Source organism: Oryzias latipes, chromosome 8 (genome assembly GCF_002234675.1).
Source record: "Oryzias latipes chromosome 8, ASM223467v1".
In the NCBI taxonomy this organism is placed as follows: domain Eukaryota; kingdom Metazoa; phylum Chordata; class Actinopteri; order Beloniformes; family Adrianichthyidae; genus Oryzias; species Oryzias latipes.
Window position 1 is genome coordinate 10,541,943 of NC_019866.2, and position 21,474 is coordinate 10,563,416.

General features: G+C 36.1%; 4 protein-coding genes across 7 annotated transcripts in view; 3 read left to right on the forward strand and 1 right to left on the reverse strand.

The window, feature by feature from the left end:
* Positions 1-112: 112 nt before the first annotated feature.
* Positions 113-7,265, forward strand: LOC101174025 (guanine nucleotide-binding protein G(o) subunit alpha). Of its 2 annotated transcripts, none has more exons than XM_011478160.3 (10): positions 113-278; positions 550-679; positions 756-847; positions 927-1,019; positions 1,382-1,542; positions 4,590-4,718; positions 6,107-6,236; positions 6,318-6,389; positions 6,793-6,880; positions 6,994-7,265. In XM_011478160.3, exons 1-10 carry the CDS (start codon positions 246-248, stop codon positions 7,179-7,181), a joined length of 1,116 nt encoding a protein of 371 aa, XP_011476462.1. In that variant the 5' UTR covers positions 113-245; the 3' UTR covers positions 7,182-7,265. The 2 variants fall into 2 exon arrangements, with proteins under 2 accessions (XP_011476462.1, XP_004071704.2); XM_004071656.4 differs by having other exon boundaries at positions 114-227.
* Positions 7,266-7,433: 168 nt separating this feature from the next.
* On the reverse strand, positions 7,434-8,718 carry npb (neuropeptide B). Its single transcript, NM_001308979.1, has 2 exons — positions 8,420-8,718; positions 7,434-7,816 (listed from the first exon to the last, which is right to left on the reverse strand). The coding sequence occupies exons 1-2, from the start codon at positions 8,666-8,668 to the stop codon at positions 7,688-7,690; spliced, it is 378 nt and encodes a 125-aa protein (NP_001295908.1). The 5' UTR covers positions 8,669-8,718; the 3' UTR covers positions 7,434-7,687.
* A 2,074-nt stretch (positions 8,719-10,792) lies between these two features.
* On the forward strand, positions 10,793-14,627 carry LOC105353581 (B-cell receptor CD22-like). The gene is made up of 8 exons (XM_023957542.1): positions 10,793-11,658; positions 11,750-11,995; positions 12,106-12,375; positions 13,010-13,106; positions 13,191-13,245; positions 13,500-13,603; positions 13,691-13,750; positions 13,836-14,627. The coding sequence occupies exons 1-8, from the start codon at positions 11,298-11,300 to the stop codon at positions 13,894-13,896; spliced, it is 1,254 nt and encodes a 417-aa protein (XP_023813310.1). The 5' UTR covers positions 10,793-11,297; the 3' UTR covers positions 13,897-14,627.
* A 2,141-nt stretch (positions 14,628-16,768) lies between these two features.
* rnf213 (ring finger protein 213) overlaps positions 16,769-21,474 on the forward strand; it is a 30,129-nt gene continuing 25,423 nt past the window's right edge. For 2 of the 3 annotated variants that reach the window (XM_011478164.3, XM_011478165.3), the window contains exons 1-7: positions 16,769-17,043; positions 18,254-18,370; positions 18,521-18,672; positions 19,599-20,402; positions 20,492-20,637; positions 20,715-20,882; positions 21,199-21,404. In XM_011478164.3, the coding sequence (XP_011476466.1) occupies positions 18,271-18,370; positions 18,521-18,672; positions 19,599-20,402; positions 20,492-20,637; positions 20,715-20,882; positions 21,199-21,404 (1,576 nt within the window). In that variant the 5' untranslated portion in view covers positions 16,769-17,043; positions 18,254-18,270. The remainder of the gene's footprint in view (positions 17,044-18,253; positions 18,371-18,520; positions 18,673-19,598; positions 20,403-20,491; positions 20,638-20,714; positions 20,883-21,198; positions 21,405-21,474) is intronic. The other variant, XM_020705294.2, reaches the window with a different exon arrangement.

Consider the following 21,474-nt stretch of genomic DNA (forward strand, 5'->3'; position numbering starts at 1 on the left):
CAAAATGAAAGTATATTTTTCTGCAATATCGATGAAAGCTTGGTAATTCATTTTTTAAACTTTTATTTTGAAAGTACCTGAGGTTTGCACCTGCAGGTTATTTAACTAATTATCAGTTTCCAGGTTTTGCTGCTTTGAAAGTGTAACAAAGATGAAGTGAAGACATCCTAAAATTATCATCTGTGGACTATTTCCACTGGAAAATAAAGGACAAGGCAGGCATTAAAGTAAACAGCACTGACAGGATGTTTTGTTGTTTGAACGTGTTCCCACTGCAGGTAGAGGAAAAGCACAAAAACATCTGCTTTATTTCAAAATCAGTTTAATTTTTGACCTAACTGCCTTAAACGTAGTTTTCAGCAGCTAAGATTTATTTTGAACGTCTAAGCTTTGTACTCTTACATATTTAAATTTATTTAGCATTATCCTGTTTCTAATAATGATCAAATTAAGGATTTTTTATACCCATGATTTTTTTATTAAAATTTCATATATTCTTAATACAATCTGCACATGTTTTGTGATGAAATATTTGGCCTTTTCTCTCAGATCTGCATGGGAATGTGCCCGGACATCTCAGAGGAGGATAAAAGAGCAAAGATTCAAAGCAGCAAAATAGAACAAGCCCTTAATGAGCATGCCAGAGCTGAGATAAACACAGTGAAAATCCTTTTACTCGGTAATATTTACATTTCTTTTATCCTTTTAATCAAGTACTTTCCTTGTCCGGTTCAATAGTTTTGTTTGTGAACCAGGTGCTGCAGAGAGTGGAAAAAGTACAGTGATCAAACAGATCAAGATAATCCACAGCAATGGTTTTTCCAAAGAGGAGCTCTCTAGTTTCAAGGTTGTGGACACTTGGAAAAAAAGTAACTATGTCAAAAGGGAAGATGTCTGGTATAACTAACAAAATGTTCATTTTAAAGCCCGCAGTATTGGACAATCTGCTAACCTCAATGAAGATTGTTTTACGAGGAATGGGAAAGCTGAGGATCAATCTTGCAAATCAAAAGAACAAGGTGAGAACAAAAAAAACAAAAAACTTGTCCTCTCTTTAGTCCACCTTTGTTGGAGTTTCATTTTATGACACTAGATGTCACTCTTTGTCAATAATCTGCAAATGAATCCAGACTTCAGGATACATTCATCCATAGTACGTTGGTAAATTGCACCTTTGGGTGCAGTCATCCTTAAGTTTGCTTTCTCTTAGCAAACACATGTTGAGTCTTGATGCAAAAGGCAGACTTCATTACAGTTGAAACCTCTCTAATCCAAACAACTTGTGGGGAAATATTTAACTGCTTTCAGCTCCTTTTAAGCTTCTCTTACAAAAAAATCATTTGTTTCAAAGTCTTATTTTTAAATGTTTTATCCCTGTCAGGTGCATGCATGCTCCATTTTGTCCTGCAGCCAGTGCTTGGGCGAGGACCAAGAGCTGCACCCCTTCATCGCTCATGCTTTCTGTGCACTGTGGGCCGACCTAGGGGTGAAGGTGGCGGCAGCCAGAGGTTACGAGTTCCAGCTGAACGACTCTGCACTTTAGTGAGTATTCTCTCACCTTAAGTGATTTAGATTGCACAACCCTCCCAATTACGACTGGTGATGGAAATGTCAAGGATAATTGCCCGGTTAGCAGTGTGTCGTCACACCTTTTCCATTGCAGTGTAACGGTGAAGGTGGTGCTGAGAAGAGCTCAGTCAGGAAATGATTTGTGACATTTGTGAAAGGAGAAGCTTAATTAGAATCACATTAAAAAAAATGTAAAACTGTTTGCAGACATCCATGTGGATGGGAAATGAGGTGGAGGAGATGAAACTGGCAACATCAAAGAGTGGATTTACATGAGGCTTAATATAAATCCATTATATGATTCTTTTTTTCATGTTTTTATTATTATACTCTTTTCCAAATCAAACATCAGTACTTTTGAATTACGATAAAGGAATTCTAAAGAATGGTAACTGCATTTTTTTTAAACATTAACCATGTGGTTGTAGATCATGCTATGAAATGTCTGATTAGACCTTTGAGTAGAAAACTCAATAGTTGTTGGTCATTAATGTTAAGCATTGTGCAACAATCTTTATGTTCCTTAAAGTGTCTGTCCTCCAGAATTAACGCACAGAAGATTCAAATTTAACCTAATTGATAACTTTGCACCTTTACCGAACATACTTAAAACATTTGTCTAATTTTCACTGCTTTTAAAATTCGAATGTTTTCCCCCTCGACTAATTCTACTACACATCTTCCCAGTTTTTCTAGTTGAGCATAAACGGATGATAATGTTTCTAAAATCTTTTTTTTAATTTTTCATCTTGAAGATTAGATCACATCTTTTAACTGAAGTGCTTTTACGTGTTTCTGTATTTTGGCCAGTATGCATGAAAACTTGAATTTTATTTAACTAGAGGTATTGAAGAGTTGAATAAAACTATTTTTTTGCTTTATTTCTCCAACTTCTACTCCAAAATCTGCTTTTAACTGTTTATAAAAATGAACCAAAGAAGCTTTTACCTGCAAACCTTTTGTTTCTGCGTGCCAGAAAAGGAGCCGTTTGGATTTGTTGGGCATGTTTGCGTCATGAATTTTTTTTTTTGTTCATCATCTCAATGGACATGTAGACAATTTTTTTGTCTGTAGGCTAGCCAAGATTTGTGACTCAATTTATTCTCTGCAGCCAGTAGCTGTTAAAAAAAATAAACAAATTATAGTTTGGTAGAAAATACTCAAGAATGAATGCATTTTATTTGCATTCCTTTAGATTAATTATAAAGAGGAAAGAATCATACTTCTGATATTTGCTGACAAAGTTACTTAAAGGATACTTCTCTTAGTTTAGAATGCATTTTTACATTATAATGTGGAAATTACTTAAACTTAAACTAATATTTTGCTATTTTTGATGTCTAAAATATTCAAGATCAACTTTATTAATCCCCAAAGGGAAATTTAGTCATTAATATATTTAGTAAAATATATAGTTTTTCTTTAAGAAAATCTTGTCTTCAAATGAACACTGAATAAATTGACACACTTATCTCTTAGGCAACAGGGAATCGATTTATCAAGATAAAATCTACTCCAGGTGCTCAGACTGAACAAGATGGAGGTGTGACAGCTTCATTATTGGAACTCAATGAAGCTGGGAGCCGCAGGATTATATGAAACTCGCCAAGCTCTCTTTCAGCGTTTTCATTCTGCTCGACCCTGCATTGATTTCTACCTCCAGAAATGTTGGAGTAGAGTTCGTCGTGACACACTTGACTCCCCCAAGCCCCCAAACGTGTCAAATGACTTTTGATACTTGTGTAGGCATGAACTCAGCGTCTAATGTCACTAAAAGTAAATTTAATGGCATACAAGCCTTTCTGGCGATGACTATTTATTAGTCATCAAATCATTTATTCCCTCCTTTAAAGTAACGGTGGAAAAAAAATCTTCCTTTTGTTAAGCTTACATTGGAATTCACTAACACGAAAAAATCAGTTGCAAGGTGTTGAGCTGGTGAAGTAGATTCTGTACTGCCGTGTTACCTTTCAGCAAATGTCAAACTTTAATGACGTTTTTTTTTTCCTCTAACATTGCAAATGCGTCCAAGTTTGTTTGAGACAATGTGCTGTTGAACTGGTGATTGCCAATTCCCATTTTTAGAGTTTGGAGGAAAATTTGTAGCAATAGTCGGTGGTGGTGGATTTTACAATCTGCTCTTTTTTTTTAATTCAAATTTAAAACTATTGGGAGAATATTGCTGTTAAATATCTGACAAATTTACAAGACACAAAGAACCTATACATTTCTTTAAAGATTTCCATCTAATCTAATTATTTACATGAGAACTGTTCTTACTTAAGGAATACTATTGAAACATTTGGAATATTGTTATTAATATTAATATTTAATATACTGGAACATGCTCTAAATTTTTTGTGACAAGCCGTCCTTGATTACCTCCAAATACGCTGAATTAGTTTAATTGTTGTTCAGATCATTTTACCTGGAACAACTGGCAAAAAATAGGAAGCTTTGCTTTCCAAACACTCTTTCGAGTGAGGAAAGACATGCTGCTTCAGTTAACGTTACTTTTTTTTAATTGGGGGGCGGGGGGGAGATACATTTTAATATATACCAATAAGATTTAGCTATTGTATGTATTGGTTTTGGGGTCCTTTACAATTAAATTGACCCTTAAATCTAACCTCTGAATAGAGTCAAAATAAAAGTGCATCCATTTAGACCTTCACACTTGCTGACCTAGTTAAATCCTCATTTACCGTTATGTGCTTTTGTTTTATGATCCTGGCATGGCTGTAGCCTGTCTTTATTTTTATTTTATTTTTTGCAATGACCAAAAATGTGTAGAACAGTTCTTCTTATTGCTAGAAAGTATTTTTTTTTTTTAATATAACCTTCAGGGATTGTTGCATTTAAACCTCAAAGCAGGTGTTGCAGGACGTTGACTGTTACATTCCCACAGTAAATAACGAGGAACATGCAACTGAAACAAAGACAGACAATAGGAAAATCTACAAAAATCAGAAACTGAATGCATCTGTTCGGAGTAATTTGTTTTTTCTTCCTTCTTTTAGCTTTTTTGAAAACATCAGTCGCATCATCGCTCCCAATTATGTTCCTACTGAGACGGATGTTCTGCGAGTCAGAGTGCGGACTTGTGGGATCATTGAAACACAGTTTCAAGTTAATGAAATGACATTTCGGTAAGATTCATAACAAGGGCTGATCTGAACTGCCTCAACACCCACAGTATTAGCTTAAAGCTTGCTTTGACATTTATATTAATTTTTTTTCATTTTGATTCAGTTTTTTTGTTCTTAAATGAAATTATTGACAATTATTAACATACATGCTCAAGTAAAACACACATTTTATTTGATATTTGTGATATTTTAATGTTAAAATAATTAATAACACCTTTTTAAAACTGCACAGTGATATAGATCTGTCAGTTTTCTTTTGCGTAACCCTTTCAAATCAGGAGGCATTAGCTGTTAAAGGTGGGATTCCAATTGATCAGAGCAGGTCTGATCCACTTTGTCAATCTGTCAAGAGTTTAAAAACAAACAGCTTAATTTCTTTTTCCTTTTCCATAATGACTTTGGCAATTACACTTGTGGTTGAAGGACTATCTGGCTTATTTCCCCCCCGTCAGTCTTTCCGTCTGCCTTTTCATCTCAAATGAAAGCTGAACAGCTCTGGGTTGAGGCGGCAGCTTCCTGTGGAGGAATCAGATTTAAAATATTGATGACCTCATTCTGCCTGGTTATCCAAGAGTATTAACTTATGTATGGATAAATCATAACTTACTGAGAATCCACCACTTTTTTGTCTTTTGTCTGTTCACGTCCATGAGTGTTATTGCTTGTGATGTAAAATTAGAAAGTTTCTCAGTTTATTTGTGGCATATTTAGATGAGATGTTGAACGTTAGAAATGCTGATTTATTATTTTTAACTTAAACACATGTATTGGACTGTCTTTTTTGCATGACACTTAAGAGAAAATACGCATTTGAATCTTTAATCCTTTAGTGCTTTACAGTTTTTCTGATGAAATTCAGCATCATGTCATCATGGTTTTAACATTCCATATGTTGTTTCAACTTCAATTTCATAGTTTTTCCTTGTCAAAAACCTAATGTCACTGGGTGTGACTGTAGTTAAAGTGAGTTTTCTTTTCTTCTTTGCATAAACTCCGACTGTGGGTTCAGTTAACACTTATTGTCCCACAGCTTGTAGAATCGGACTCCTGACCCAGAGGATAAATGCCTCATTGCCAGTGACATGAAAGTGGAGCAATCTTGCACCTGCAGCCTCTTTTGTTCAAATGGAAACTCATTACCTGTGTCATCAGGACCCTTGGCTTCACTATGTGCCAGCTCATAGGCTGAGAAAGATATTTCCAATACTTAACATGATGGGAATTGTTCAATGCCACATAATTGTAGCGACACCTTCTAATTGGATTAAAAGCCCAACTTGTATTCAAGATTAACTCAGTATTTAAAGACAGATCTTGTCTTGTTGTCTCTCCAGTTCATTGTATTTGCTCTTGAATTAATCTTGATCTTTATCCTTATCTGCAAACAGGTTGTATGATGTTGGTGGTCAGCGAGGTGAAAGAAGGAAGTGGCTGAACTGCTTTGACTCCGTTCATGCTGTGCTGTTTGTTGTGGCCCTCAGCAGCTTTGATTTGAAGTTGATGGAGGATCCTTCAGTGGTATGTCTTTCAAAATTTGGTTGGAAATTCACAGTAAACAGAATTAAGCTTCATATTTACATCCTTGCATTCTAACATCAGAGTCGGCTTCAGGAAAGTCTTCAGCTTTTTTCATCGGTCTGCACCAACACACTCTTTCAGAAAATCTCCCTGGTGAGTTTGTTGAAAAGATGACGGTCAATCTGGAAATGTGGTTCACGGTTGTGTTCATTGAATGCCACACAGTTTAAACTAATCCAAACACAGGAACATTTTACTAAACTGTTATTTTAAACAATTTTTTCTTTTTTTAAAGAGATATCTACAGCCCATTCAACTGCCAATACAATAAGATTATGACCCATAACCCATATGTCATCCTGGGTTCTTAATCTAAATGAAACATTAGTGTGTAATTACATTCTGTTTTTATTCTTGGTTGATTCTTTCCTTTAATGTTTTAGTGAAAGTGGATGTTGTTATATGATATAGAATAGATGAGTAAACAGTCTAACAAGATTGAAAAAATACTTTTTTTTTATACATTTGTATTAATGTGTTTTTATACATCCTATAGATTTTATTCCTGAACAAAATGGATCTTTTCCATAAGAAAATCCTACATTCTGGAAGACACTTGAGATTTTACCTTTCTAGCTATAAAGGTAATTTACATTTTAAAACCTTTTTTAGGAATCGTAACCATTTAAGAGATTTTTTTCCTGAAATCTGAAATTTCAATGTTTCAGCTCAAAAACTTGTCTGTCTGCATCTCTAGGAGCTGATGGTGATGTGGATGCTGCTGCCTGTCACATCACAGATTTGTTTTTTGCATGTAACAATTTTGACAGGCCAATTTACCACCACTTCACCACCGCCACAAACACTGCAAACGTACAGGTGGTCCTCCATGTGGTCCTTAATCAGATTATCGAGGGGAATCTTGCAGCTTTCCAGCCGTTTTAGGTCTCACAGCTTTTATTCATTTATTTATTCATAATTTGCCTTTTTAAAATTTTTCATCTCTTTGTTTTTATTAAAAATTTGTCAACTTTTTGTGTTTGTCTGTGATTTCTACATATTGTAGGTAAAATACTTTTTGCTGGTTGGAATTGTTTTTACTGTTTTTGTTTTTCTTGATCACGCCAAAGTAAAGTTTTAAGAACAAATGTCCCCATCTTTAACCTGTAGTGTTAAGAACCACACAATACATGCTTTCAGATTTTGCATTTTCAACAAGCTTTTTTTTATTAATGAAATTACAGCTCACATATGTACATTCATCCACAGCTTTTGCAGTTTAGGTGTTTTAAAAGCTTTTGCCCATAAAATCAATACACCAGGTAAAATGGTACATGGAAAAAGTTACAACTTCCATCCAGAACATTGCTCTCCTTAATTCTAACACTTTGTTTCATGTTGTTATATATAACTTGAATTCGCCTCCATCATCCATCAACGTTGCTGGTGTCTCAGTCTCCTGCACAGTCCAAAGAATCCAGGGAGAGGAAGACATCTGCTTTGCATTTAAATGATCCCTTGATTTCTTGGGACAATTCGCAGCTCTGCAGGTTTGGTGTAATGTCCTTGAGGCAAATGGGCTATTTGTAGAGAATGAAGACAAAAAAAAGGCATTTCACAAGTAAAAGCATTGTTGACTTCATAAACTGTATGGGCTTCATAGTGAAAAGACACTCAAATATCACATTAAAATCCACTAAGTGTATAAATGAAAATGTAAAAGTGAGTCATTTTGTTCTAATGTGCAGTTTTACTACAACTGTGATTAAAAGTTAATGAACCTAATAAAACTATAATTTCATGGTCTTTATGGAGTGCTTAAAAACTGAAAATGGTCAAATTTTATACAGATTAATGTTTTTTACGGTATTTCTACTCTACAAAGACATTATTTTATAGGATGTTCTTGCAGTATTTTTACAATAACTTGATTAAAAATGATGTCAATACTAAATGGATCATTCTCTCGTCTATCATAAACAAATAATTAGAGATTAAAGCTGTCCAGTTCTAATTGTGTAATCTCAGGATGCTGAGTGTACACATGGTGCTGAAGTGACAGCTCCTTTGCTTTTGAAACCCAGCAAGTAGTTTCACAATCTGTTTGTTCTCACCTAATGGGAAAAAAGGTTGTCTCCAGCTAAATGTTCGGAGTTGAGTTATTGAAAAAAAATAATACATACCATGGTTTTGAGGATGGAGTTGTGAGAAATCAGATCAGACAACACGCTGTTGATCTCCGTCTCGCCGCTGTCTGACGGGCTTTCCTCCCTCCTGACGTGCGGTGACCTCCGGATCCCGGACAGCAAACCGGACGCCCTGCCCACGGAGTAGTAGCTGGGACCGGCCACCTGCTTGTACCATGCCTCTGACGGACTGCAAACTGCCAGCACAGCAATAACTGCGAAGGAGAGGTGAAGTTTGGGCTGCATCTCCGTGTCCGGTGTGCGCTTTAGAGGCTCAGTGGAAACGGCTGTGTGCTCTCATCCAGCTGTCCAAGCGAGCTTTTATAGAGCCCTGCACTCCCCCTCCCAACCCCAACCCTCATCTGTTTAACAGAGGACGGGGGGGACGTCAAAGTGAGTCTCATTCACACCCTATAGAAATTGTGGCCTCTGGAAGGCTTCTTTAAAGGCTTTGTTTGTGTTGTTGTGCGGCAGCTGTCAAGGGCAAAAAAAGACTTTTTCTGTCCTGCAAAAACACAAACACTACTTTCTGCAGTAAGAAATTGACTTTAATGATGGCTACTTTCACAAAAAAATGCATTTTATAATATCAAATCTGACACTATTTGTGCAAATTTTAATCTAAATTTGACCAAAAACTGATGATAAACAGTAAAAATGTCTCTTTGCTTTATGTTTTCATCTTAAAGGGAATAAAAACTGAATTCATAAGCAATACTTCAATCTTTTTTTTTTTTATAAAGTTGGGTCTGGTACCTGAGGATGATCACAGTTATGATTTGTTACAGAAGTGACATGTTGATTCTTTCTATTGATCAATCTGTGTATTAATCCATTTTCCTTTGCAAGTCCTTAGCTGGGGGGTAAAAGAGCTTCCACAGCCTGGATTTATCACTCCTCTGCCCACTTCTGTGTGGAATTTTTCCAGAAACTCCTCAACTGGAGGTTTTTTTTTTAGTTTTTTTTTTTAGAAATTGTGATGGTAGGATGTTTGGATCAACGGGCTCCTTAAAACCTTGTTCCAAAGATACATACAGCTATTTTCTGCTGCTAGAATATTGTAAACTCAACCCTGTTGGCAATTATGTAAACTCATGAGAAGGTGAGATCTGAAATAAATGTGAATCAGCAAGAAAAGCCTTTGCAGACACAAACGACGCTCAATCAATCTGCTCAGTCTGATCCATGTATGTGTGTTCAGTAAACACTCAAATCATATGGAGTCTTGGCACACAGTAAATGATTATTTTGTTTAATGTGTCAATAGTTATCATTTTACAAATTGCCCTTTTCAATGTTAGAAACCAATCTGCAAATAGATGAGGACAAAAAGAGAAGGGGATTGAGTGTGGGAGTGGGCTGCTGTGAGTGCTCTTTGTGTTGGGGCTTTGTGGTTCAGACTGCAGAGACTTTGAGCAGACAGATGCATAATTATTGGACTGTGATGTTTCTAACTGGTTTCCTGTTAACTGCAGCATGGATTAAAATGTGCTTTTAGAAAAACAAGATTTACATTCTTTTTCAGTTTTTATGTTAAAAAACAAAAAACATATATCTACTTTTTTGGTTATAATCAATAGACTGAGAGTTGCAGGAAGTTGATATGTTTCTTTTAGCATTTTATGAAAATAGGAGTTTGGAATAAAATATATGAGAAGAGTAGTGTTGAAGCAGAACAGCTAGAGCTGAGACATTTGTTTACTTGCAGTGAATGCTGAGGGGTTGGCACAGTTGTTAGAGGGGCATAGGAAGGAGCTGGAGTGCTGGGGGGCTCTGGTATTGGTGGTGATGGGTAAGAAAGCAGCTAAGCTCAGTCTGGCAGTTTGTGGTTTGTTGGTTTTTAAGAGAAAAATACATTACATGGAGACTGATGATTGTGTGCATGCAGCAACAACCCACAGAGTAATGCACATTTGTTTAAGTACCATATGGCTTTATTGATCTTTTTAAGATTCATTTTGGAATGACTTAAACTGTCACATTTGTTGCAATAAAAAAATAAAAGGTTGCCCCACTTGTGAAGCTTTTTAATGTGCTGTAAAATTTATACATTTCACTTTCTGATTTTTCTATTATTCACCAGTTTTTGACACAACTTTAAATCTCAGAAACAGTTTTGTCATTACATTTAGAGATTTGTATTCTTTTTCTTCTTATTAAATGTGAAAGAACATCACATAAAAATTGTAGTATTTAAAAAATAAAAAAAGACTTCTCTGGAGACTAGCTAAATATTTCAGTAAGTTTTCAAAAGTAACTTCTTTGAGACTGCAGAGTTTAGGTAACCTGAAAGAACAACAATTTGACCAAACAAGAATTGTTCAAGGCGAGGTGTATAGTTAGAGCTATCTATACATGTGAGCACATCAACCCGCATCTATATAAGAAAACGTTTGATTCTGAGTTAAAACTTTGTCTAGTCTTGAACATGATGGTGAGATTTTGGAGCTTTATCTATTCTATTGTTTTTTTTAACTTAAGCCTTCGTGCAGTCAATGATTGCTGCAGCAGCAATAAATGAGTTAGCTATACCTGTGACTTCAAAAGTAAGGAAACATCAGGAGATCTGCACATGAAGTGAAGCTCAGCAGAAAGTGGGTCATGTCATTAGTCACCACCATGATACCACAGTACGTCTCTACCAGCTTGCAGAGAAGACAGAAGTGTCTTCTCTGCAGGGCCTGGTTTCATATACTTGCTTTGCTGGTGATCTGAGCCTTTGATGATAATAGATTACACGACATTGGCAACAAAGACGGCAGAAAGATTGAATAAAGACATGAAGAGGACACTCATATTTCTTTTCCTGGGTGGTAAGTACAACATTCTGTTTATCTGTGTGAATTTTCAAGGGCCTTATTGAAGTAATGTGAACATGTTGCCATGTGTTCTAGGTGCTTTTAGCAGCTCCTGGGTGGTGGAATATCCACAGAAAGAGACTTGTGCTCCAAAAGGATCGTCTGTGATCCTCCAGTGTTCATACAATTATTCTGATTCAGAGATCGTAGAAAGTGTAAAATGGGGTCACAAAGAAAATTTTTTTCACGGCCCTTTCGTTTATGACAGTGAATCAAACAAGACCTCGTCACGCTTTACATACAGTGGCGACAAAAAGCATAACTGTTCATTGACAATAGACAAGGTGGAGCTGGGCGACGCAGGAAAATATGCCTTTAGATTCATCACAAACTCTGACAAATTTACTGGTGAGGATGGCATAATGCTCAAGATTGGCGGTGAGTTTATTTTGTTGTGAATTCTAAACTGCAATGCCAGATAATTTTCTTTTCATTTTACAATCAAAAATGCCTGTGTTTTTATTTTTAGATTTGAATATTGCTTTTAATAAGGCAAAAGGGAATGAGGTCATCAAAGGAGGCGATTCGGCGAGTCTTACCTGCACCAGTAGCTGTGATGGTGGAGAACCATCACAGTTTATGTGGTTAAAGGATGGAAAAGTTATAAAGAAAGGACCTGTGCTAAATCTAACAGACATGTCCTTCAAACACTCTGGAGATTACTGCTGTACGTATAACGGTGCAACTTCAGGAGTCACAACGATTAATGTTGAATGTGAGTAAAAACAGGAACAATGTTTGGAGAAACTACATCACAAAGGGTTTTATTAAATAATCTTTCCAGTTTAATGGAATAATTTGCTGACGTCTCCTCATTTCTTGCAGTTGGACCTAAGAACACCACCGTGAAGGTTTTTCCGTCAGAAGACGTAGATGCTGGGACCAATGTCACGCTGATCTGCAGCAGCCATGCTAACCCTCTGGTGATGAATTATACTTGGTTTAAAAAGCACGGGACAAACGTAACGGTTCTCGGGGAACACCACATATATTATTTTGAGAAATCTTCTCAAATGGACGATGACCAGTACTTTTGCCGAGCCACCAACAAGCATGGCAGCTGCAACTCCTCTGCTGTCACCATCAAAATTAAAGGTAAACAATCACATCGGTTTGAATTAAAAAGTGTAGTTTGCAACTATTCAGATACATTCACAACAGTTGCTTTAAGGCTTATAAATAGATTTACACAGTTTATCTTTGACGTCTTTATACATATTTAAACATAACTAAGGGTTAATTTTGAGCTGAAAGCCATTCATGTTGGGCTGACTTTGATCAAACATTATGATGCAGTAGAAGCAAATCTAAAAAAAAGAATGTCAGAGATAATTGGTTATTGCCTTCTTTCTTTTTCTTCCAATAAATATGAAAAATTGACCATTGGCCATGAAGTGGGTTATGCTGCCCACACTCTGTGATACCTGAGGGGGTTTTGTACTCGGTTAAATTATACTTCACTGACACAAGCCTTGGGTCGTAACATTTGAAAGTGCCTCATTGGAATGCTGGATCACCATGACCCAAGAGTTACACAAAAGGAAACTCAGTTGACGGTAAAACTTTAGAAATAAATAAAGATGATGGGCTACACTGTGTTTAACTCCGTGTTAATCCACATTTATGGAATTGCCTTTCCTAAATAAAAGGTTTTATTAATCCTTGCATAAACTACTGTGTGCTAAGAGTTGCACTTCATTCTAACTAAAGTTTTGTGTTCTTTTCTTAGTCCACCCGGGATTATTTAGCACTAAACTCATCGTCATATTGACTTGTGCTGTGATTCTCGTGTTCCTTGTTGTGATCGCAGTTGCAGCCAAGAACAGGTATAGGCGACATTCCTGCACAGTGAGGTCTCACATGTAAGAAATGTGAGATTAAAAAAAGAAAAAAATCGGTATCTTTTGCAGATTTAGCAAAAACAGGACCACGTCGACGGAAACTGACTGTGAGGAAGAGACGCAGGTGAGCTTATCGTTACCGCCTGCAGAGAGCTCTGACTGCTTTCACATGTAAGCAGTAAATGTGTGCAGGAGAAGATTCCTGTATGTATAAAGCAATTTACAAAAAAAAAAAAAAAACACAAAAAAAAAACCCCAGAGTGCACTCTCTGTTGTCATCAGCATCAGATACACTTTTTTCCTTGTCGCCCTTGTCTCTTATGTTGTTATTCTGAACAGAATCTTGTAAAAACACAGTCCTGATCCCTTCCTTTTAAGGATAGTGTCTATGTCAACTTGCCTGCGAGCCGGTCACAAGAAGAGATTCCAACTGAGTCAAATTTTGTTTATACGCCGGTTCAAGTCAACAGGAGATCTGACATGTAAGATACTTTTACAACAAAATTTGTTTTTTTCTGAGTAATTTATGCTTCATCAGAGGAACCCGCCCCTCCTTTCATCACCTGCAGGGTGCAGCAGACGAACGACTATGACGAAAGCGACTCAGTGATTTACAGCGTAGTGTGCAGGTAAAGTTCATCCAGCAAACATTTCATTAATAACTGTTTGCTTAAGGCAGCTGCAGTGCAAACACATTTTGTTTTTTCTTTTCAGACCCCAGCCGCTAAAGCTTTCCTATGTTGAGCCTTTGAGACATCAAACAACCTCATTTTGAGTGATGGTGTTGCATCCAAAAAATCTATTTTTGAGTAAACAAAAGGACTTTCGTTCTTAAATGTGTAAAAATGTAGATATGTTGGTAGTTTCTATAGATTTATGGAAATAAATCATTGTTATTTGTTCCCACTTTTGGTTCAGCGCAAAAAAAGAAGTTTCTTCTTCTTTGTCTCATAACACATAAAAGTTTGATTTCCAGTAAAACTGTAAAATATACATTTGAAGAACAGTTGCATTAAGTTAACAGTTGCTCTCACTGTGGTTGGACCCAGGGTTCGTACCACGCTGGGCCACTCCTCTTTTTTTCTGCCCCCTATGACAGGAATGAGTTGCAGAAAACCTTAGTTACATGCCCTGGTCTCCTTAGCTGCCTTTAAGACATCTTTAATGGATGTGGTTTGTGATGAATGCAGATGTTTTTACTTGTTTTAATTGGTCTCCCTCTATCTTTTAATTAGAAACATTAACTTAGTGCCTTCTGTAGACTTTTTATTTTAAATATGGACGGGGGAATATGTCCTGTTTATTTGTTTGCAACTTTGTCATTGTGTTGGATTGTGGCTGCAAACTCAGGTCGTCGTTGTAAACGAGAAAATGTTTTTAATCGACCTAACTAAATAAATAAAGGTTTTAACTAGCTAACTAGCTATCAAGTCAATAATATTAACAGAGATGCCCATCATAGCCACAAATCATATTATGTTTCTTTTATTATTGACAAATCCAACACTCAATAAACAGCAGCTGATGAAAAATGCTAATTTATTTTTTAAGAAAAATGGCAATTTCCTGGTTTAGAAACTAACATGAGCCCCACAAAGAGTTTATGAGCAATGCACATAAGATGTACATGACATTAGATCCAGCAAAAAAAAGAGTTTATAGCATTTTCAAACCTAGCAGAGTCTCCACAGAGACGTGCTGCATTGCTGCACGAATTCATGCAAAGGAAACTACATCCTTGTGTTTCTGAAATTAAGGACTTTTAAAAAGAGCATTGTGTTTGTCACAAATACTTTTTGCACTGAAGGAAATCAACTCATATGACATTTTTGTTTTAATGCAATGCATCTGTATTTTGAAATTGTATTTTCATGTGCATTTTAACAAAACAACCTAATGTTGGTAATTGCTTAACTTTTAAAGTGGGGTGTAGTCTATAGTATAATACATATAATGGTACACCAAATTCATTTTTGCACAACCTTTTAACTTTTGTGTTTTAATCTTTTGCATTTTTTTCTTTTTTGAGTCGGTTGAAAAACAAAAACCTCAGCAATGAAAAAAAGGCAACTTCTCTAGGTTGCCCTGATTTTTGTATTTTTTTCTCATGGGAACTATTGGGTGAAATAGCTCTGAGACGCGTTGTTTACTGCATGTGTGTCACTGAGAGACTCACTCTGGATTTCCCCTGTCCCTTCTTTTTTTCTATGTGAATGTTTGATTTTTTGAGCTGTAAATGTCCCTCATATCTTTAGTTCTTTATGGGTCTCAGCTTTTTGATTTTACAGCATTATAAAGGATCTTGTTTTCATTTTCTTTGTCTTTGAAAATTAATTTCTGTAAAAACTAACAGCCTAAATATGGACCAACTCCTCACTTTCAGTGCAATTTAGGTTTCCATGGCAAATCCAGACGACATGAAACTTGAAAAGTCAAAGCTGACTTATCTTGCTGAAACACCTTAGATTGGTGTTTCAGCAAGATAATATAAGTTACTTTTTCAGATTACCTCTGCTGCCTTGTGTGGAAATGACACATCCTGAAATCCTGGCTGAGTCTGCCCTCTGCCGGCAGTTTGAGAGCATAGCATTTTGACCTTTTCTAAACTCCTGTCTGTCATCATGAGAGGACTGTAGAGAATGTCCTTACATGGAGGAAGTCATGGTACATTTATTGACAATAAGTACGTTTTCTTTTATCCAGTTCTCTCACTTTAAATTTAACAGCTTCATTCTACCAAGATATAGCTTGAAATGTTACAGCAACAATCGTACCATTTTGTTTTTCATATTTTACTGAATTGAATCCATCGCAGAAGCCGCTGTTTTCTTCACCTTCAATTTAAGATGCTCATTTTTCTATGTTTTAAATGATTAAATGAAGGAGTTTTTATCCATGGAGCATTGTCAGGAAATGTGCTGTACAATGAGTTGATGTGCATTATGGGAAAATTCCACTGGAACAAAGTACAAGTAAGAAAATTACACCTCTGCTGCTTATTTCTGGTTTAATGGTTTAAAGTTATAATAAAAAACAACATCAGAATTATATTCGGAGCTGTTTATATAAGAAATTGGTAGAAATAAAAGTCAATTATGCATCAACTCAGTTATGAATTAGTAATCTGAATACTCAGGCAGTTCATGCAAAATCACTAGGTAAATGTTCTCATTTGGTTTCAGTAGAACACAACACAACACAACACAACACAACACAACACAACACAACACAACAGACAGCTACGTTTGATTTATTTTGTTCCCGGTGACACATTCAAACCTTTGGTTTAAATCTAAAGAACGTTTCTACTCTTCAAGCTTAGTTTTCCTCTTTTTTATTTAATTGAAACTGAAATTTTAGGCAACATTTGTGTTGATTTATGGTTTTAATTGATGTTTTTTTGTTGTATTTTTCTCTCTAAAACAGGAACAAACAAAATTTCTCTTTGGTTATGGAGCCATAATATTATGACATATTTTAAAAATGATCCTTTCTTCTGAAAGATAATACATTCATTCTAAAAACAATAATTTGAAATATTAGTTTCCATCTTTGTTACATGACATTACATTCATCTTCAGTTTCGTCGTGTGTTTCTTGAAAAATTGTAAAAATGACTGATGTGGAACTTCAAAACGGGGAAGTCTGTTTTCGACGAAACGAAACTATTACGCGGAAATGAATATAGTGAGCTCTTAAACGCAGGGAGGTTCAGTTCGTCACAACACCAGCAATGGAGATAACCTAGACTTTTACAGGACAAGGCGTGGTGACAATTTTGGTTCAAGCCAAAAAGATATGCTTTTCTTCGGAGAACCCTGAAGAGAAAAAACACATCAGAGAGTTGTGTTACGACAACAAAGAGCACAAATCCTGCATGCTGGGAGACCTGTCAGACCGCGCTATCACCGGACACGGCCGAGTAAGTTCCACGGTGGTGTGTCTGCAGTGAGTGTCATGTGGCCGTGGGGCACCTGTGCTGCACATGATCTTGTTCCAGAACATAGGAGAAAGCTACACGTAGCTGCGCGTTTCTGTGTTTTATTTATTTCAAGCTAGTTAGCATTACTGCTCCTTGGGTTTAGCTAGGACGCTAATTTAGCCTCTTTTACTGAAGGAGAAAATATTGTATGTTAAAATGTAAAATACTTAGTATGGAAATATCTTTGTATGCTAATTGATTTCGCTGAGAACAGCAGGAAGTGACTTTATAGGGCTTTTTATAAAGTAAATATGTGGTTGGTTTCACCATAAATTATCTTCGGAAGGGAAAGATGTATCACTCTGTAAAGAAAAATCACTTTCATCGATCATTGCAATTGATAATGATAATACAGTAATTTACTACCCTCTTTTCATTTTTTTGTGTTAAAAAATGCATTGTGCATTTTAGGATATTTCCTTGTTGTCTTGTTGGATGAAAGAATGCATTAATTACATAAATAACAATGTTACAATTCATTGAAAATGCCAATTGAAAAATGTTTTTCCTGGGCGTGGCCCAAATGAAAGTAGTTGGCAAACCATGACGGGATTTCATGGTTAAGAAAGTTTCACTTTTGATTCTTAGAACATGAAAAATAGCCATAAAATTAACGGCATTTCTCAATATAGCACAAATAAAGCTACATTTTCAACTATATTAAACATAGCTCACATGCCATATGGAAATATGTAAAAAAAAAAAAAAAACATTTTCTACAGTTTATTCAATAATTTTCTATCCTTTAATTTACATTACATTGTAATATTAAAATACAATAGAAATTTGATGAAACAGATTGGTTTATATTTAAATGTCTTCCTTTAAAATCGTTTTTAAAGTGATTTTATTTTTATTTTTCATATTCAGGCATGATCTATTTTCATGCATTTTTCTGCTAGAAGACTCACTTTGCCCTGCAGGACTAAAAAAGTACTTGACAGAAGACGCAGGAGACACTATTGCCAAATATTATTTCTGGTTCCGTCGGGAATTAAACTGTTTGCTGGCCTTTTTGTTGGGCAAGTCTGTTCAAAGTCCAGATCATGCTATTGCTCAGCTTTGCAGACTTGGGAATACTGAGACCTCTGCTGGTAAAATAAAAGCGAAAGTAATGAAAGTTTAATAATAATGAGTGCCTTTTGTACAGATCGCCAAGGCTTGAAGATGAAGTGCTCGGATTGCGGTCACATTATTGTGGAGAAGCAAGCCAAGTTCTGCAGCAACTGTGGCTTCAGGCTTTCTACCCAACCTGCTACTGCACAGAGTGAGTAAACAAACTCATAAATGCTATATTAGCAAGTACTGAAGTAATATTTATAACTGTATTGTAAAGAAATATTTATAACTGTGTGTGCCCTGAAGAATAGACAATATTAAGGGAAATCTTTTTCTTCATGACATTTCTTTAACGCAGTCACAGAAAATCCACCTCATCCACAAGTCGCTCATTTGGAAAGTGAAACTCCGATAACAGATTCTCAGAAAAATGACCAGCTGTCTGAAAACAAGGAGGCCAAGAGGAGTCCCAAACGACACAATGATGAAATGCCCATCTCAAAGAAAAAGGTAAGTTTTGAATCCCAGAGGTTTTTGTGAGCACTGGTGTTGTTTTAGAGCAGCACCTTTTTTGAGCCATGGACCAGTTTAATGTCAGACAATATTTTACAGACCGGTCTTTTTTTTTTGGCCTCTAGTTTTACTTAACTTGTCAAAGTGGAAGACAAACAATGAGACATTTTTTTTTGCGTCATTTGGCTTTTAAAGAAAAAAAAATTCAAAAGATAAAAACGTGTATTTTCGAAATATAACTATAAACATGAATTCACTGTTTAAGCAACTTTATTAGGAGCATCCTTGTAACATTAGACATAGTTGCTAAATATTATACATTATTATTATAAAAAAAAACATTTTGAATAAAATAGTTAAATGCAGCTTTCTTTTTTTCCTCACTGACTCTTTTCTGGATAAAGAAACTTTCCAAATACGTTTTTTTTTCTTCCAACTTTGGCTAATTTGGGTTTTATAAAGTAGCTTTAAGAAAACATGGATGGCTTTAGGACGTGTGGCTGAGTGATTTGACAAGCGTCAAGAATGAGTTAGATCTGGCGGGAAAATTCCAGTGGTTTGCCAAAATGACTCTAATTATCAGATTATTACGAATAAAACAGAAGAAACGTAGGTAATGTTGTGTTTGACTGCAGCTCGGTACCAACTGTCCCAACAACTGATACTGTCCAAGGACCGGGGGGGGGGGGTTGGGGGCCACTCTTTTAGAGTATTTATCATCTTTGTTTGCTTGAAGTTTTGTGCCGTTTGCCATTGAGCACTCCACTTTGCATACTGCATGTAAAACCATGGGTGTGTTCGAACACCAGATTTTATTCACAGCAAACCAAGAACCAGTTGAACCCTTTTTAGTTTGGGTGGTTCATGACTCAAATGTGAATGAATTGTTAATATATATGTATATGTATATATTGTTTCCACAGAAAAAAAAGAGGAAGAAAAGCAAGAAAAAGAAAGATGGTAGCGTGTCATCAGACCAAGACCAAACTCAGCAGGACTCACTTACGTCTCTAGAAGACAACCAAGAGAAGAGGACGGAGGATGGAGGAGACTCTTCTGACAGCTATGATGAGGCAAAAGAGGAAACAGTGGATTCACTCCAGACCCACTCGCTACAGGAGGACCTACCTAGCTCATTAGTTGCTAGCAACACAGGTTCCCCCTCTGAAGACACAAAACTCACTCAGAAGTCTCCTGGTGAAGCTGAAGAATCTGCAAAAATGAAATGTCAGGAAGGCACAGATGAACCTAAAGAGGGAGAGATCAGTGAGGGGAAAGCGGATGATAATCAGACACTCAAATCTGCTGACACTCCAGAGCAACACTCCATCTTAAACAACAAAAAAACTCCTAAAAGTGATGCAGATAAGGCAGCAGAGGCTGCCACAGATAAAGACCAACAAAGTGCTGGGAAAAAATCCAAAAATAAGCAAGAAACAATCACGACAACGCAGTCTGCAGGGGTTCAATCTGCCAATTCTAAGGGAAAACAATCCGGGAATCCCAAAGAGAAGGGCAAAAATCGAAATGATCCACAGCAGAAAGGAAAGCATCTCAAGGATGAGGAAAACAAGGAAAAAAACCAGACCGATCAGGAACAGAAGAAGAAACATCAAGAGGATCAAAAACAGAAGGAGACCAATCAGAACGATCAAAACAAGACAAACAAAAGTCAAAACAAACAAAAAGGAAAAGATCCGCTGACGCATGATGAATCAACATCCGAGGTAACTTCTGGAATAAGTCTAAAGCAAGCCTGTATACAAAATAAATTTGCAGAATAAATATATTTTTATTATTATTTTTTTTATTGCAGGCTGCCAACGTAGGCAGCAGTGTGGACCCAGAGAAAATGGACGTTGAGGAGTCTGGACCCCTTCAGATGTCCTCAGATGATAACAAAGAAGGGAAAGGGGGGAGCACGGAAAACCCCACCAAGGGGAAAGCTCCACCCCCAAAAACGTAAGTTCTTCTCTTTTTAAGGAATGTTTTCTTACCTCAGCTTTTTATTGAGTTTAACACTTTTCTTCTTTGCTTAGACTGACCAACAAGAAGAATCTTGCTGTGAATGAAAGAGTCACCATCTACTTCCACGCCATTCTGTCAAAAGATTTTAAATTTGATCCAGAAAAAGATCAAATTTTTATAAGAGCAGGGTCGGTCCTTGGGTCATGGAAGGACAATATTGCTGAACTCTTTGTGACCAGGTAATTTAACCGGTAATGTATAGAACACATAGAATAATGACTATATAAAATATCCCAAATAAAAGTCTTTTATAAGTATTTTTCTCTTTTGGGAAAGAATAAAATAATTATTTTTACAAAAAGTTTTATTTTTTTTTACATGTCGGTTTTTGTCTTTATAACTGTTACTTTATAGCATCCTCCATTTATATATTAAAAAAACAAACAAACAAGTGACAAATCTTTATTTTACTTGGTTGTTAAACTATTTTGGTCCTATCAAATAATCCTTAAATATAACTCTTGTGATTTTTTTTTAAATTGTACATTTTTGCAGGGATTTTAAAGAACATGGGTTCTTGGTGACTGGCAGTGTTCAAGCCAAAAAGTCTGACGTTGTCTCTGAGTCCATACCCTACAAATATGTGGTGTATAAGCACAAAAAGCAGGAATATGAGTATGAGTTTATATACAAACTGGATTCTTCACGGTTTCACACCAACAGATGTTTGTTTGTGAAACCTCGACTCCTCACTGCTGATGGTAAATATCACCATTTTATACAAATCTATTTATAGTAGTTTTATTGTGAATTAAGCATTTGAGTTGCAGG